The 18,213-nt window shown below is 42.4% G+C and overlaps 1 protein-coding gene across 1 annotated transcript; it reads right to left on the bottom strand.

Annotated features, from left to right (window-relative positions):
* Positions 1–676: 676 nt before the first annotated feature.
* Positions 677–14,061, bottom strand: SLC46A3 (solute carrier family 46 member 3). The gene is made up of 6 exons (XM_054718737.1): positions 13,774–14,061; positions 13,063–13,275; positions 8,146–9,016; positions 6,590–6,673; positions 3,146–3,302; positions 677–999 (listed from the first exon to the last, which is right to left on the bottom strand). The coding sequence occupies exons 2-6, from the start codon at positions 13,249–13,251 to the stop codon at positions 915–917; spliced, it is 1,386 nt and encodes a 461-aa protein (XP_054574712.1). The 5' UTR covers positions 13,252–13,275; positions 13,774–14,061; the 3' UTR covers positions 677–914.
* Between the last annotated feature and the right edge of the window lie 4,152 nt (positions 14,062–18,213).

The following is an 18,213-nucleotide window of genomic DNA, read 5'->3' as shown; positions in this document are numbered from 1 at the left end:
TCAAAGAGGAAGCAACATTTTGGCTGAGACTTAGAAGTTTCAGTGTCACCAGGGAGGGAGGGCAAATGGAACAGTAAAAGATGAAAGCATGTGGTGCTTTCAGGGACCAGGTGAGACCTGGGATGGGTGTAAGCCAGTAAGAAATGGATACCCTTTGACAGAAATAAGGAGTGAAGACTAGGGCTATAATATCACTTTACTCCCCGATTGACTACTTACTCCGTTTTTATACTTCTTTAGAAACAATTTTATTTATAATCTGATTTTTCCAATTACCCTTTGTTGCATATAGAAATAGTGTATCTGTCATGAACGAAACATATTAGGAAAAGTGAAAATAATGTATTCTTTCAAGCGCTTCTATTTTAAGGATTTTACATCTATTAAAAGCTTTTACTATCAACAGTACCTAGATGGGCCCTATAAAACAAAGCATTACCTAAATAGAGGTAAAATTATAAATATTTGAAACTTCTATTATTTTTTTATTGAATGATTCATCATAATTTTCGACAGTTGTTCTTCAAAATCCTAGAGAGGTCAGAAAGCCATTTTACAGACAAAGAAACGGAGGTCTCAGTGTGAGAAACTGGAGTATGGCAGGGAGGTTATTGTATTTGATCATATCAAGTGTCTTAATCCCTCCTGATACTGTTAAGTTTCAGTTTCTTTTGTAAATCCCAAAAGGGCAAGTGCTTTGAGATTTGTTCTCTGTACCGGAAACACATCACACGATGTTCATAAAGTGCTCGAAGTACGCGGTCCTCCAGGCACTGGAGCCGCGGCTCCGCTCCCTGCTCGGGCCAGAAGAAAGGACATCACCACTGCCTGTTCCTGAGGCACTGACTGAGCTGGGCAGTATGCCTCACAAGTCAGAGTACATGGCATGTGCATTGTTTTGAAATCACAATGAATCATGAGTCTGATGTGTCTTCACTGGTGTCTTCCTGGATAAGAAGTGCGTTGCTTCTCTTGTTCCAACTGCTACACTTGGCAATACTGTACAGGCAAACAAGCAAACAGGACATTTAAAAACTGGGACTAAGGCAACACAAATAAATAGTCTGTATTCCACTTTTCCCTGGTTACTCGGCTTCTGAGAAATTATGCAGATTATGCATAGAAAGAACATACTGGTATTTTGAGTCCTACAGGCTCACTTCCATAGCATTCTGAAAAGAATTTAAAAACTACGTGAGTTCTGCCCTAGCCTGTTAAGCTCAATAGAAAGAGGGTCAGCCTGCAGACTGAAGGATCCCAGGTTCGATTTCGGCCAAGGGCACATACCTCGGTTGCAGGCTTGTAAAGGCAACCAATCGATGTGTCTCTCTCACATCGATGTTTCAATCTCTCTGTCTCTCTCCCTTCCATTTTCTCTAAAAATAAATGGAAAAGTATAATCAGGTGAGGGATTAACAAAACACAAAAAAACTACATGAGTTCTTTCTCTTCCAGATCCCTAAAATGTGCACTTGGCCCATTGTCTACTCTCTGTAGTCCACAAAAAATAATTATGACCAAAGCTATGATTGAAGTGCATGTTCAGTAGCTATAAGTGAAGTAGGACAAGAAGCCATCTAGAAATAATTAAAATAGTATGTAATTTTCATTTAAAAATTATTGAACAGTACAGGGTTAAAAAAACTCTCAGAAGACCACCTACATTGACAATATTAACTACCTTTTATCCAGCTGCACTGATTTTTCCAGTTATAAAAGTAATGTGTTCATAACAGAATATTTATAAGTATATAAAGACTAAAATGAAAAGTACCCACTATTCTACTCCCCATGCAGGCAATTCTTACACTATTTTTCATGATATGGATGCACCATCTTTAACCATCGTTGTACATTTTACTTATTTAAAAAAATTCTGCCATAATGAACTTCTTTACTAATCATTTCCTTGGGATAGGTTTCTAAAAGGAATCACTGGGTCAGATATTAAGAACTTTTAAGAAAGCTTTTGATACATGTTTATGAATTGTTTTCTGAAAACGAGAGTGCCAAATAAAATTACTACCAGCAATGTATAAGGTTGGTTGTTTCATCATGTACCTTTAATTTTGCCAATTCAATAGGTGAATAATTTCTTTTTTAAAAAGATGCCTAGTAAAATCACTTTTCATCAAAATTACAGAGGAACTGTAAATACTACTGCACTCTGTCTTACACAGACCAAGATATCAGAACTTAATTGAGGCAATATATAGTGCGGTCCTAGGATGAATGAGACATGGGCCAGCCCTCTCAGGAGTTCACAGTCCCGGAAGAATGCCTACAGCCTGTGCACATAGGTGCTGTCCTCCCGTCCCCACTGCCACCTCCCATAGTGCTGAGGAGGAGGCAGTGATGCCTGAAGGCTGGGCCCCAAGTTCTTCTCCTGAGGCCTCATGGCCATGCTATCACCACGTGGAATGGACCAAGCTCAGCAGAGACAGGTGAATGAGCTCAGAGCTCAAGGCTTTGGCCCCAAAGGATGTGTCAAATATATCTGCTTGGGAACTTTAGCAACCACTTACCTAATTAGCGTACACTTTTTTGTTAATTGAAAGGCATATGTTTATGCCTCTATCTTTTCGTTCTATGTACTACTCATCAAAAGTATTTTGTACTTTGTATTTATTTGGATACTGACAATTAAAAAGGGAGTCATCAAACAAGCCAACTCTCTGGAAAGAGAATGCATAACATTCAGTGCCTGCTATCTGTTCGTCATTATCCAAGAATCCAGATTAAAATATATCTTCTTACAGTAATCTTTGATCACCAGGAGACATTACACTCTAGGAAATCATAGTATGAATATATATCTATACCTAGTCTGAGATGCTAATTTAATCAATTATTCATATTTAAATAGATAGGGCCAACTTCTCAGAGTCTCTATCTGACCCAATCTTTCTTTCTCCTAGTTCTGGTCCAGCTATGTCACTGTCTCTTTTTTTCCTAAGTCTCCAAAATTATTGACAGATATTTTCATGTCTAATTTTTTGAGAAATGTACATTTTGAGGCCAAACTTCAACAGACCTATGTACTTTTACTGGTGAGGCTACAGACCTATGTACTTATACTGGTGAGGCTATGGAATTCATTTAATTTAGCTATCCTTTGATAAGATGATTAAAAATAAGTACATACCATAGACTGATCATTGGAATTAGTAATAGACCAGCAGACAGCAGAAAGGTGAAGCCTGTGTACCATGCAACAGTTGCTGAATAAATTCCATTAAAAGTAGAAACTGCAATGACTCCACCAAGTGTTTCAAAGAAAGCAATACAAGCAAACAGAGTCCCTGTTTGGGGGTCGGGTACAGGGGGAGAAAAAAAGAAAAGACCGAGTTACACAACAAACAAAAACGAATGGAGAAAACTTAGTCATTTGATAAGAACAAACATGAGGCACTACTTGGTGAGTGAAAGCTATCCCCTCAAAATCCCCGAGAAGGACAGTAACCCATTGTGTGGGTGAAGAAACTGAGGTCAAGAGTTCTCCTTGGACTTGATGTGAGAGATGTTGAAAACACAATACAGTTGCCCTTGAACAACACTGGGATTAAGGGCACTCTCCCTCCTTCCCCTGCAGTCGAAAACTTAACTACAGTTGCCCCTTGGTATCCGCACCCCATTGGGTCCAGGACCCCTCTAGATACCAAAATCCATGGATGCTCAAGTCCCTTATATGCAGTGGCCTAAAACAATGCATAGTAGTTCCAACGACAATAGGATAAAACTAAAAGTTATCACAATTCAGAACAGGAAATTCCAAAATGTAAACTAAACATTTTAAAATGTCACTTCATTTAACAATATGAAATGACTTTTTAAAAGCCTTTATAAGTAAATGAAATTAAATAAAAACAAAAATATACTATGCATCCTGATAAGTCTATTTTGGCTCTAACTCAAGCAGGGAGACTTTTCTTTACCTCCTCAAACAGCTTGAGATATAATGCTCCACTTGCCCTGCTTGGACCATAAACCCACCCTTTTATTTTATTTTAATTTTTTTCAAATATATTTTATTGATTTTTTACAGAGAGGAAGAGAGAGGGATAGAGAGTCAGAAACATCGATGAGAGAGAAACATCGATCAGCTGCCTCCTGCACACCCCCCACTGGGGATGTGCCCACAACCAAGGTATATGCCCTTGACCGGAATCGAACCTGGGACCCTTGAGTCCGCAGGCCGACGCTCTATCCACTGAGCCAAACCGGTTTCGGCAAACCCACCCTTTTAAACTGTACCGTTTAGTGGCTTTGAGTGTGTTCATGGAGTTGAGCAACCATCACTATTACCTAATTTTAGAACATTTTCCTCACCCCCAAAAGAAACTGTACCCATTAACAATCACTCCCTTTTTCCCAAGCTACTGGAAAGCACTAATCTAAGTTCTATCTCTATGGATTTGCCTTTTCTGAACATTTCATATAAATGCAATCATATTTATATGATAATATGTGGCCTTTTGTGACTAGCTTCTTTCATTTAGCATAATGATTTCAAGGCTCATTCATGTTGTAGCATGTGTCAGTACTTTATTTCTTTTTATCCTATATAATAAAGAGGTAATATGCAAATTGACTGTCACACCATTACAAGATGGTTGCCTACAACCAGGCTGGCAGGGGGTTAGTGAGGGATGACCAAATGACTGAACAAGCAGGCTGTGTGGGGCGACCAGGCCGGCAGGGGGGTTAGTGAGGGATGACCAAACGACTGAACAAGAAGGCTGGATTGGGCGACCAGGCTGGCGGGGGCCCATGAGGGGCGACCAGGCTGGCAGGGGGGTGAGCTGGGGGCAACCAGGCTGGTGGTGGGGGCAGTAAGAGGCAACCAAGCCAGCGGAGGGGCAGTTAGGAGTGACCAGGCCGGCAGAGAGGGGGCAGTTGAGGGCAACCAGGTTGGAAGCGGGGGGCAGTTAGAGGCGATCAGGCAGGCAGGCAGGTGAGTGATGAGGAGCCAGCAGTCCCGGATTGGAAGAGGGATGTCCAACTGCGGGTTTAGGGCCTAAACTGGCAGTCGGACATCCCCTGAGGGGTCCCGGATTGGAGAGGGTACAGGCTGGGCTGAGGGGGACCCCCCCAACCCCCTATGCATGAATTTCGTGCCCCGGACCTTTAGTTGCCAAATAATATTCCATTGTACTGATATACCACATTTTGCTTATTCATTCATCAGTTCACGGACATTTGCATTGTTTTTACTTTTTGTCTATCTATAATAATAAAAAAGTGTAATATGCTAATTAGACCCTATACCTTCTGGATGAAGCCGGGGCAGCGGGGGCCGAGCCCCTTGCATGAATTTCATGCATCAGGCCTCTAGTTATAAATAATACTGCTGTGAACATTTTACATGGACATGTTTTTATTTCTCTTGTGTACATACCTTGGAATGGAATTGCTGAGTCATAAGGTAACTAACTGTAACATTCTGAGGAGCTACCAGGCTGTTTTGCAAAATGGTTGTATCATTTTACATTCCCACCAGCTGTGTAAGAGGATTCCAATTTTTCCACATCCTCACCAACACCGTCTTTTTCATTTTAGCCATCTAAAGGTTTTGGTTTGCATTTCCCTGATGCCTAATAATGTTGAACATTTTTTTCATGTGTTTATTGGCCATTTGTGTATCTTCTTTGGAGACATGTCTATTCAAATACTTTGCCCATTTTTTCAATTGGTTGTCTTTTTTGCTGTTGAGTTTTATGAATTCTTATATACTCTGGATGTGTGTTCTGTGTCTTGCTCCACCCTGCTCAGCACGGGCCTTTTACACATGGCTGTACTCACCCTGCTCTGCAATTCCAAGGTCAGGCCAGGTCTTATATAAGAGTCACTGCTTGGCTACCCCTTTGGTCTAGAGGTGAGGACACTGAGGTCACAGTCCTTCTTCAGGGGAAAGGGTCTAGGGAAGAGGATTATATAGGCATCACTGGATACGAGCCAGTGCTGTTTGGCTATGATTATGGGGACCTAGGTACCCAGAGTGTAGTCTAGAGGGGAGAGATGTTGTTGGCTCAGAGGGCATATTCACTTGGTCTCTTCTCTTCTTGGAGTGGGGTCTGGCAAGAGCAAACCTTCTAAAGTATGAGGCCCTGGGTAGGGGCTCCCTTGTCTGAATAGAAGCCTCTCCCTGACACAGAACTTACCACTTAATTCAAAAGGAGTCTGTGCAGTCCTGACCGGTTTTCTCAATGGATAGAGCATTGGCCTCTGGACTGAAGGGTCCTGGGTTTGATTCTGGTCAAGGGCACATACCTCAGTTGCAGGCTTGATCCCCAGCCCTAGTTGGGGCACATGCCGGAGGCAGCCAATCGATATGTCTCTCTCACATGGATGTTTCTCCCTCTCTGTCTTTCCCCTTCCCTTCCACTCTCTCTAAAAAAAAAAAAAAAAAAAAAAAAATCAACGGGGGAAAAAAAATATCCTCACGTAAGGATTAGCCCCCACCCGCCACACACACACAAAGGAGTCTGCAGAAAAGGGGCTATAGAATACTCTGAAGAAGCAAACATTGATTGTGCACAGATTTGAGCTGGGATAGGTTTTGATTCATTATATTCCAAATTAAACTCACCTTGTTCAGTAGAATGAACCACCTTTGACATCATGGACCGTAAAACAGAAAGCGGCACAATAGTGAAGAGGAAGAGCAGCCTGACTGTGAGAGAAACGGTTAGAAATCAGAAAACCGATGGTCAATTTTATGTAACACACGTCCTCTCTAAGTATTTTATTTCTATTAGCATCCTCAGTCACTGCATCTGAGGATCGAATGAGTTGTAGAATTCTACTTAGTGAACTAAGATAGACTATAGACAGGTCAGTTTAAGGTGAGTTTACTCTCAAATTCTTAATTCCAGTGCTAAGAACAAGAGTTCATGGAAGTCTTGGGTTCAGATATGCCAATGGGGATTGATCTGCTATTTCCCTAATTATTGCAGTAATCTCTTGTGTAGCAGGTTGAGACTGTTAATTAGCTTTTTCTGTTCGCTTTTTGTTTTTTAGACTTGGCATTTTTAGTGTTAGCGTTATTTTATTATATTGTTTCTTTTATTGATAAATTGGTGCTTTATCTTCTTGCTTGTTCATCATTGTGGCTGAAAAACTTCATGGACACAAATTGTATCTGGCCATAAATTATGACCCTTAATAGTCAGTAGTATTTTTAGGAATATGACAAAATAGTAATATGTTACATTTGCAGATCACTTTAAAGTTTTCAACATGTTTCCACATAGATAAAACTAACTTGGCCTTGTCAACTCTAAGGGAGAAATAGGATTTATTGAATACCAGGCATTGTGCTGAGTGCTTTACTGTAATCTCTTCTAATATTCATTATAATCCTTTTAGTATTATGCCCATTTATAGATGAAAAAAACGAGGGCTCAGAGTATTTAATTAACCTGCCCAAGATCACCTATTGCTGGAGATGGAAATTAAGCCCCATTCTGTTTGGTCACCTTGCTTCCCTGCAAGGTATCAAGAGGATGACACTGCCTTTTGTAGAGGAAGATAGACTATATCTTTCCAAGGTCCCAACTTGCAGGTCCTTTAGTCCTTTTGAATGCAGTATCTCACTCAAGCCCTACAAAAACCACTTACGAGATAGGTAATTAGAAAGCAGTCCAATTTGCCAAAAGTGGTTCATCAAAAGCTAATTTATGAAATGACCAATTTGTCAAAAGATCAATATGCAAACCCTTGTCATAGAGAATTGTTTTTCTTGAGTGTATTCAGAGAGTATGAATTTTACTTTTAAATCTGTATACTTTACATAATTGTCTTAACATTTTCTTAAAGGTAAAGTAGCCTTGTTAGCAGCATTTTAATAAATACTAAATTTGGTGAAAGCTATATTGAAGAATTGATTCATAGGAAGAATGTTCCTCGGAATGATTTTTTTGAAAATATGCGAATTTGGAAAACTGTGGTTATTATGTGAATTACTTTTGCAAAGCAAATTGGTGCTCAGCTTCTGGAAAACTAGCTTTTAACAAATTACCATTAATTGAAGTAGAATGCATTAAACAGAGAATTTTATATTAAGGTTTCTCACCCAATAGACTAAATTCATTTGACATAAACCCCAAATACACAGTTAGTTCTAAGGCTACATTTTTAACTCACCTAAAAGCATCATCAATGTTGTTCTGGCAAAAGCAGTCATAGCCATTCCCACCATGGTGGTAAAAATTCCAATGAAGGCCATGTAGATATCTTCCATGCAGTAAGAAAAAAACCATATTCCTAGGAAACTACTCAAAAAAGAGATACTACCCAAAGCTGACCCATAACCTATAAGAACTTCATTCCAGCAGAGTGGTGAATCCAATTCATAGAGGATAAAAATGGGGGAAATGCCAACTATCACAAAAAAATAAGTAATCATTGTGAAAAGTAACAAACAGAGTAAAGATCGCCGCCCACTGGAAGCATTTTTAAAAAGCATGTAAGTTCGGTAAAATAGGTTTTTAAAGCCTTCACTACATGACATGGAAACATTCTGAGATAAAGACTCCTCCATTGAATCACCAAGAAAAAATAAAATATAAATCAAGTTAACAGTAAGAGCCATAGTAATAATGAAAAAGGACCACACAAAACCTAGTTCTCTAATAAAATAGCCAGAAGACAGCCCTGTTAATCCAGTAACAAGTCCAAGCATGAAGTCAATGATAGCTATTCGAATTGTTCTTTGTTTTTCTTCTTTACATTGATCAACTATGTAGGCGAAACAGGCACCCAAAAATGTGGTAGAGTTGCCGAAAAGGGCCCCAATGAAGGTAGATGCAATCAAAAGCTGGAACGGAAAGGTGAAATAGGAAAGCAGACAGAGCCAGGCGCTGGTCACGAGAGCACCGGCAGAAGTCAAAATCAAAGGGAATTTTCGTCCGTGCTGGTCACTGTGGGAGAGAAGTATGAACGTGGACACTAGACCAGGAATTAACCCACTGATGTCCATCTGCAGATTAAAAAGGGACACTTTTTTCTGAACTTCCTGCAAAGAAATAAAAAGAAGTCAGTGTGTTTACAGAGGTTTGTATAATGCATATAAAAATAGCATGGTGTATACTACACATTGCCATAAGGTCAGGTATGGGGAATCTGGTGTGTGGGCTTGCACAGCTAAAATCTTCATCAGTTCACAAAGCACACGTCAAAAGGTGATATCATCATTGCTCAGTCATAACATTCAAATTTCATGGTGGGGACTTTAACCAATAAAAATAAAAATGTGTGTATTAATGTGTCTTTGTCTCACATAGGGGTTCCATACACCGCAAGGCCTTGGGGACTGGCCATGTAATGAGTTTTCCTTCTTGTATGAACAGTTAGCACTGAGAGATCAGATTTCTGCTCTAACACCAGAGCAATATACTTTTCTGTGATATGTCTTTCTCTCTGCTCTAAAGGGAGAATGAATATCATGTGTAAATACGATATTTCATAGGCCTTATTTAGGAAGAGCTTCAATGTCCTTTTTACATGTGTCTCCACAAATAGATTAGCGAGAAACATTCCTTTCTTTACTAAAAATTAAGATAAAACCCCAAAAGGAGCTTTGCACTAACTAAAAATGAAAGCATGCGGTAAACTGAGGAATGATATAAACTCAGCTCTCCCAAGACCCAAAACGACTATGTACACACACACACTGGCAGCTGTCACAACTGTTACACTAGTTATTTGACGGAAAGAATTCGGGGTGATTTAAAAGCATTTTCTGCTTGCCACTTCTCTGTATTTTCCAAATTTTATATAAAGAGTATGTGTCATTTTTATAATGGGGATTACAAAACTCATTAAAAACATTTATTCGTATAATATTTATAAAGCACCCTAAACATCTGATAAACCACAAAACTGTCAAATACTGAATTAATTTTTAAAAAATAGTGAGCCTATTTCTATTTTTACACATTCATGTAATTCAAACAATTCCAGGTGTGCAGGAAATGTTCGTGTCATCCAGAGTCAAAACTTAGTCATTTAGTTCTAGCCTTTGCTTTACCTGTGCCCCACTGACACAATCTGTTCTGCCCACCCCGTGTTTCTCAAGCCTTTATCCTTCTCTATAGTCATAGCTGCCAATGGAGCAGCAACTCTCATTAATGTCCGCCTGACCACTCTGTCATCTGACGGGTCTCTTTATGCAATTCAGTAAGTAATGCTAGTCTTCTCACTTTGCAGATCATAGACACACTATCAGCATGTCTTTCACCTGCCTACAAGCTTCAGGATCTCCCCCGTGCCTGTTAGAGAAAGTTGACACTCCTTAGTCTGATACTAAGGCTGCCAAGATGCAGTCCAACCACACTTTTCAGCATTGTCTCTACTCACTCCTCAAATACTCTGTAAGTTCCAGGCACAGTCCAGCTTGGATTTCCCTGAAAGTCCCAAACAGATGTAACCTCTCCTTCCTCTGAACCTTCTCTCACAACCATTACCATTCCCCAGTTGTACTTTTTGGCATAATGATTAAGATTGAACTCTGGTGTCAGATGAATCTGATTCATATCCAGCCAGTCAGAATGATCTTCACAGCAATTACAATGATTTTTACAAGCACACATCAGCTCCTGTCACTCCTTTGCTCAAAATCCCCTAATGGCTGTCCTTACCCTGGAGTAAATCCAACTCCTTGCAGTGGTGTGGGTGGCCTGCAACTATGACTCCTCTGATTTCATCTCCACTTCCTCACTCCTCACTCTATGCTAATTTGCTTTTGCAGTTGCTGTTCCCTCCAGTTGACTGTCACACAGCTCACTTCCTCAATTCAAATGTCACCTCCTTAGAGGGCCTACTATGTTGGATCACTTAATCCAAAGCAATTCCACTAACCCCATCAAGTGCTCTATCCCCTTATCCTGCCATCCATTTTCCTTTAGAAACTTACCACTCCCTGACAGGACATACTGTGTGCCTCCTCTGCTCTAACCTACACTCCAGGAAGGCCAGAGCTATAACGTCTTCACCACAGTGGGTTGCAAGTTCAATTCCTGGTCAGGGCACATGCCCCGGTTGCAGACTCAATACCTGGTAGGGGGTGTGCAGGAGACAGCCAATTGATGTTTCACTTGCTCTCACATTGATGATTTTCTCTCTCCCTCTCTTTCTAAAATAAATAAAAACATCTTTTTCTTAAAAAAAAAAAGGTTTAAATATAAATTTTTGAGCAAGAACCACTTTGTGATCTGTTGGGTACCCTAAATTGTCCCTTCCAATAGCAAAGTCCCTATCTTGAAAGTTATCTGAAGAGAACAGATTCCCCTCCCCGCTCCCCCCGCCCCGCCCCCGCTCCTTCCCAAAAAAGAGAACAGACCCCAATGGCCAATTGAACACTTCAAAATGAATCATTTAACAAGGGAAGGAGGGAGGGGTAAGGGGATTAAAAATGGATTCATTACTCCACAAAAGTCAACAAACACACCGAGAATTCCCTACCTCTTTACCCTTAGCCAAGAGTGTCTGCCCACAGCCTCCCATTTTGTTAAGCGCCCCTCTGGAGGCGACTCTCACTGCCAGAGAGCAGTGTGTGCGTGCACCCCATTGTCACGGGGCTCAGAAAACGTGAAGATTTGAAGAATAAGTTAGATCAATATTTATTTATAAGAGTATGTATTTTATATATCTCTCAATCCCACAAAGGTTGAAAAATAAAACTCATCCAGACAGATTTTTAAATGTAAGTGAACTAGCTCAGCTTACTCTTATAGCTGTACCTTGAAATTCATAGTATTTTTCATTCCAATGCATGTATATGCATGTGTACCTTGGGGAGTGCTAGAGCCTTCCTTCAGGGTGCTTAGCCATTTCCTCCAGTACTCAAACTCCTCTCCCAGCCACACTGGAATGATCTTTTTCCAAGAAGACAATCTTAGAGGCAGCAGGCAGGTGACTTGAATTCCCATAAACTTTTCTTTTCCTTTGACTGGGGAGGCAGCACCACCCTTTTGCCATCACAAAATATTCCCAACAGGAAGAGTTCAAAGTTTATAAATGTTCGTTTTTGAGGCATTGTGGGGGGGTGGGGGGTGGTGTGTGTGTGTGTGTGTGTGTGTGGATACCATCTCCTTTGCATTTGGACATGGTAGACTTTGTTAAAAACTGCCTGAGGGGACAGGAGAATGGTGAAGGACCTCTTGCTTTAAATGAATAAAACATCGGGGGAGGAGAGGAAGAAGGAAAGGCTCTGTAATATCTGGCTAAATATTTTCAGTGTCCAGAGCAAAAATGAGTGCTCTTCCCTCCAGGTGTCCCCACACATGGAAGTCAAAGCGGACTTGGTATCCCCAAGTAATGAATGACCAGTGCTGGCCCACCTCCCACCCCATGATGGAGGCTGGCCCCACAGTCTTCAGTGATATGTCATGTATGTGCCATGGAAGGGGGGTGGGAGGAAGTGAGCAAGGGAAAGGCAGAAACACCATGTTTCACCCCCACCCTGTGGGGTGTCCACAGAACCCTCATTCGAGCTATGGTCCAACTCTCAGGTTTTTGGGGGGCTGACAGGGAGATGGAGGAAGGAGAGAGCCACAGAGGCGGCGAGACTGCTCTGAAATTTTCTGAGAGGAAGACAGAGTCAGTGTCACAGAAGAAGGGGATTTCAAGTGGCAGAGGCCGATGAGAGGTGTCGGGGAACCTCAAACTGGGTAAGAACTGAAGACAGGCACTTGGTTTGGGGTTTAGGAGTCTCACGCTGACCCTGGAGAGATTAATGTATGATGAGTGCCATACACTCTTTTATTTAAAACCCCATTACACGTTTCCTCTTATGTTTTAGGGGTATTTTATTATATATATATATATATTTTATTGATTTTGTTACAGAGAGGAAGAGAGAGGGATAGAGAGTTAGAAACATCGATGAGAGAGAAACATCCATCAGCTGCCTTTTGCACACTCCCTACTGGGGATGTGCCCGCAACCAAGATACATGCCCTTGACCGGAATTGAACCTGGGACCTTTCAGTCCGCAGGCTGATGCTCTATCTACTGAGCCAAACCGGTTTCGGCTGTTTTAGGGGTATTTTGATTTCTTACCTCCTGGAATGCAAAAATCGGGCTGCTTTTGTTTTTTTCACACTCGGAAATATTGCTCTCGGGTGCAATGCTGTAGTTGCCCGTTTCCTCCCATATTCTCCTGTACACGTACTGTGTTGTCAGGGGGCTGCTCAAAGTCAGGGCGAAGGCACTGAGGCAGATGGCAGGCTCCACAAGGAAAACCTTCATGTTGCTTAGGTAGGTAGCTGAGTTCTATAACAAAGAAGAAGGAGAGAGGCAATGAATGAGTTGCATTTTTCTCCGAGAGGCTAGATTTTCAGCCAGTGATGGGAAAGTTGGAGGAATTTTGTTGCACAAACAAGCAAACTAAGGAACGGGACAGGAAGCAATAAGCACTTTCAAAGAGTAACTTTGATTCTGGAGTGGGCTGCCTGGTAGACCTGAGACTGTCACACTGTCATTTTAAGGAGCAGAACCCTGCAGGGCTCACACGGTCTGTAAGACAATTCTTTAAAATAGTAAGTTGTCACCATTCTGGTGACTCAGTGATCACTCCGTGTTCCCACCTGGTACCCTGCCCGCGGGTTTTCGTAAGGAACACAGTGAGGTTGCTCTCGGACGCGACAGTTGCGCCACTCTTTGTTACTGTCACCCGGCTGCTTGTTGACAGCGGGCTGGAAGGGACACTTTTAGAAAACAGCTCCCAAACGTAAAGGGACTTTTTATTTTATTTTATTTTGTGTGACTCACCCCGCAGTTAGTCTTCTTGCCAGGTTAAGGGCCTGCGGTTCGGGAACGGTCTCCCCTCGGGGATACTTTGCGCCCGGACGCGGGGCCCCAGGATGCGAAGGGCAATCTCCGTGGAATTCGACCCAACGCACCTGCGGGGAGACTGCCGCCCTCACTTGAAAGCAAAGCACGGGAAGCGCGCTTCCGCCCTCCGCGGCGGTCCCCCCCGGACCCCTCCCGAGCGAACTCCGGAGGCGCCGAGCGCACCCTGCGGGGGAGCTGGCGGCCGGCGGGGTGGGCCCAGCGGGCGGCGCGGACTCAGCCCCGCCCGCCGGGGAGGCGGGGCCCCAGGGTGCGGGGTGAGCCGGCGGAGCCGTCACGGTCCCGCCCGGCCCAGGCGGTTGGGTCTCCTGATTGGTCCGCCTCGACGTCGCTCGCGCGCGAGCCCGGGAGGCCTGGGGCTGTGCCCACTTGGCTGGGGGCTCGGGGGCGCCGAGGGCACACTCCTGGCTCTGCGGTCGCCGAGCAAGACTGGGTCTGGTGTCGTTTTTCACAGAAGCACCCGGGGCATCTGTTGCAAAAATAACGCGTTTGCCCTGCACCTCCCCGTAGCGTTCCGTCGCCGGGCGAGGGCCTTAAGAAGTGAAAGGGTTAAAGAGAATAAAACGGGGCAGAGGAAACGTTGTGCTGAGGAGGTGTCTTGCAGAAAGCGTGCAGCCTTGAACACTGCGTAGCCTAGATAACCACTGACACCTGGCACCGGGAGGCGCCAGGGACAGACCCGACCCTTACCGCAGCAGAACGGCTTGCAGCCAGCAAAAGTTAATAAAAACCTTCCCTCCCTGCACTCTCCACTGACTCCTTTTTGTCGGACTCAGCCCACCTGCACCCCGGGGCCTGAAATGAAAATCTCTTTTGATACATTATGGCCTCTTGTCTTAGGTGCGCAACCCTGGCCCACTCGGAACCTTTCAAGAAGAAATGCAGAGGAGAGGGCCCCGGGTGCAGGAGAGAGAGCGCTCCTGGCAGGTTAGCCTGCATCTGAAATGTGTTGGCTGGCTCTTCCTGGGGGTGTGAACTTGGGGAAATTATTTCATCTCTGTGAACATCCATTTCTTTCTTTCTTTCTTTCTTTCTTTCTTTCTTTCTTTCTTTCTTTCTTTCTTTCTTTCTTTCTTCTTTTTTTTAAATTACTTTATTGATTAAGGTATCACATATTTGTCATCAACCCCCCTCCCCATTCCCATCCCAAACTCCCCCACACGCATGCCCCCATCCCCCTGTTGTCTGTGATCACTGGTTAGGCTCATATGCAAGCACACAAGTCCTTTGGTTGATCTATCTCCCTTGTCCCCACCCTCCCCTACCTTCCCTCTGAGGTCTGACAGTCTGATCAATGCTCTTCTTGTTCTTCAGTCTATTTTGAACCTCCATTTCTTTACCTACCGAGTGGGGGTAACGGTCTTGCAGGATTGTTGTAAGGAAACCCTCCACGAGTGCATGCACGCAGTTCTGGAGCCCACGGGGAACACACCTGACTGACCGAGTTGGGTTTCTTATATCTGGTAGCTTGTAGCGAGGAGGAATGCATTCATGGGGAACCATGGAGTATCACAGTATAAAATGTTTAAAATTTATTATGGGGTTTATGTTTTGTGATTTTGAGAATAGTTCAAGAAAAAACCTGCACTGGTTCGGGTGCTATTAGGACGTGGGGTAATTCTGTGACTGGGTGCCTTAATAAATCTTATTTAGAAGGAGTGAAGACACATCGCAGGCAAAAGCCATCACTGATAAAGAAGCAGCAGTCATAGCCATTTTGGGTCAATCTTGTGATTAAGATAATGTTCAGGTTCTTTTAAAAAATATATATATTTTATTGATTTTTTTACAGAGAGAAAGGGAGAGGGATAGAGAGTTAGAAACATCAATGAGAGAGAAACATCGATCAGCTGCCTCCTGCACACCTCCTACTGGGGATGTGCCCGCAACCAAGGTACATGCCCTTGACCGAATCGAACCTGGGCCCTTCAGTCTGCAGGCCGACGCTCTATCCACCTGAGCCAAACCGGTTACGGCATCAGGTTCTGTCTACGTTCAGAGAAGATTATGGAGTGGTCTTGCTTTTGTCTGGATCAAGGTCGTAGAATGGCCTTGTCTGATGTTGGCATTCTATGAAATTGTCTTTATTCTACAGAACACCATGGTGATAGTCCAGAAGAGCTCATAGCAACACGCAGGTCAGCACCTGGATGTCAGAGCTGCTTTCTGTTCCCCCACACTCAGTCAATGACAGCTAAGTCTTAGATTTGAATCCTGATCACTATTTACCAGCTTGTAACTTTGGAATTGTCACTTAACACACTTCTCAGTTTCTTCAAATGAGCATTTATAAAGTACTTACTATGAAACCATGGAGCATGGATATTGGAAAGAAAGTATACAATTATGAAGATACAGTTTCCTGCACATTCAAATTAGAATGGGTCAATGAGAGCATCTGACTCTAACCAGCTAGACTTGGTCTGAAAGGAATAGGTATAGATCTGACTTCCCAGAACATAAGGAAGAATAAATGATATAATCTATACCAAAATTTTTTTGAGAATTGTAAGACACTGTATCCCTAAAATAACCTGGGTTAGTGCTAGCTGAACCCACTTTCTAAATGTTTTGGCTAGCTTAGACCCTTTTGTCAACTCTCTTCACTGTGCAATGACCACTTCAGGTGCTTGACCCCTATAGAAATCAAGAAGATCAACATCATGCCCCAAATCTCAATACCCTAAAACAGCAAAGGTTTATTTATCTCTTGTGCTACCTGTCGTCTATCTATGGTCATGGGGGGCTTTACTACCTATCACTTTCACTCATGAACACAGATCAATGGAGCCATCATCTGAATATTATTGCTGGCATGGGGGCAAAGAGAGGAGAATGTGGTGGATCTGACACCAGCTTTTAAAGGTTTCCCTAGAAATGATAGATGCCACTTCTGCTCACATTTGATTGGCCACACAGCAAGTCACAGGACCACGTGGAGAAGCTCAATCCTATCAGTTGCTCAGACAGATAAGAAATTATCAGTAAATAGCTTTAATGACTTCCTTGTCCCCAGACCAGGACTTCTCATGAAAGTCCATAGAAATAAGAGAGCTTTAGAAGATGTTCTTTCTTATGGGCAGTAAGAATTAGTATCTGATATACTTCCAGGCTTTGCTGTGCCTACTCTTCCACAAGAAGAAAGCCAGGCCTCCTTAATTTATTTCGATGCCTATCTCCACGGTGATAACAATTGTTATGCAAGCCTCCCCTTCCCCCCACCCCCCAAATCATATTAACTGCTTGAGTATGTATTAAATAAAAGAAGACTTAACCAACTGTCAGCTGGAATCTGTCATTGTTCTGGGCAATGTAGATGAAGCAAAAGTTAATACCCCATAGTTAATTATCAAAGAAATTTCCATTTATATGGTAAGAAAAGGTGGGAACATATGAAAGGAGTAAAAAGGATTCTAAAAGCAGGTCTGTGGAAGTCATCACAGACCAGTAACTATCACTGACCATTGTTACTCCTTGAAGGCTACCAATTAAGCCTTCTTCTCTCAAAGACTCTGAAATCAAAAATAAAATCTAGACATGAGAGAAGGAGTGGCTGTTCACTGGGCTCAGTCTTCCTGGCAGTGTTTCTGAAACATGGGTCAACAAGGTGCAATCTCTAGGGCAAGCTCTGCAGGAGGATTGTGACATTTTATGTTTTCAGTTCAATGACCTAGAAGTGTTAACATAAGCATTTTCTGAATTGCCCTTTAATCAAGTACTGACACTTGATTTCACTGCCTATATTTGCATTTCTGCTTAGGATCCCATTGGCTCAAAGTAGAAATACTTTAATAATGTCAGAAAAGAGAAAAGAAGTGGACTAAATATATAAATACTATGCCCAGCTAAGTGAGACCAAACACTGTCATAACATATTGTTCAAATTAAATTTTGCTAGTATTCCAATAAAAAGAGTGGGAGAATTGAGCCATCACCTGACACACGAATAGACATACTGAACTCACAAGAACCCCTGCTGTACTGGGCAATGCCATAGTCAAGTGGCAAAGTCAAAAGGGAATATAGTAGCTACCCTTTGACACAGACAACAGTGTGGTGATTTGCAGGGGGCAGGGCGTAGTGGGTGGAAGAGGATATAAATGGTGGTGGAAAATTTTTAAGTAATAAAAGAATATAATTGCTACTAGATTTTGTTTGTATCAAGAAGACAGTGACTTTTTTGGCTTCTGATAAAATTAACAAAGTAAGATGTGATGAAAAGACCTCAATTACACCAATTACTGCTTAGTAGGTAATTGTCAATACTGTGTTGATAAGAGTGTAATGATACAATTCCAAGTACAAATTGTTGAAAGGAAATGTAATCTGCTCACATGACCTTGGTCAATAATATGCCAA

The sequence above is a fragment of the Eptesicus fuscus genome, chromosome 7 (assembly GCF_027574615.1).
Source record: "Eptesicus fuscus isolate TK198812 chromosome 7, DD_ASM_mEF_20220401, whole genome shotgun sequence".
NCBI classification, from domain to species: domain Eukaryota; kingdom Metazoa; phylum Chordata; class Mammalia; order Chiroptera; family Vespertilionidae; genus Eptesicus; species Eptesicus fuscus.
The sequence above is the reverse complement of the archived record's forward strand: the minus strand, read 5'-3'. Positions and strand labels throughout refer to the sequence as shown.

What these genes read in the sequence shown, in the direction of transcription:
- SLC46A3 (XM_054718737.1), bottom strand. Translation starts at nt 13,251, where the DNA reads ATGAAGGTTTTCCTTGTGGAGCCTGCCATCTGCCTCAGTGCCTTCGCC. An exon ending in CGATTTTTGCATTCCAGGAG is followed by an intron (nt 9,017 to 13,062) that starts GTAAGAAATCAA and finishes ATTTCTTTGCAG; the next exon opens with GAAGTTCAGAAAAAAGTGTC. An exon ending in AACATTGATGATGCTTTTAG is followed by an intron (nt 6,674 to 8,145) that starts GTGAGTTAAAAA and finishes TTTCTCTCACAG; the next exon opens with TCAGGCTGCTCTTCCTCTTC.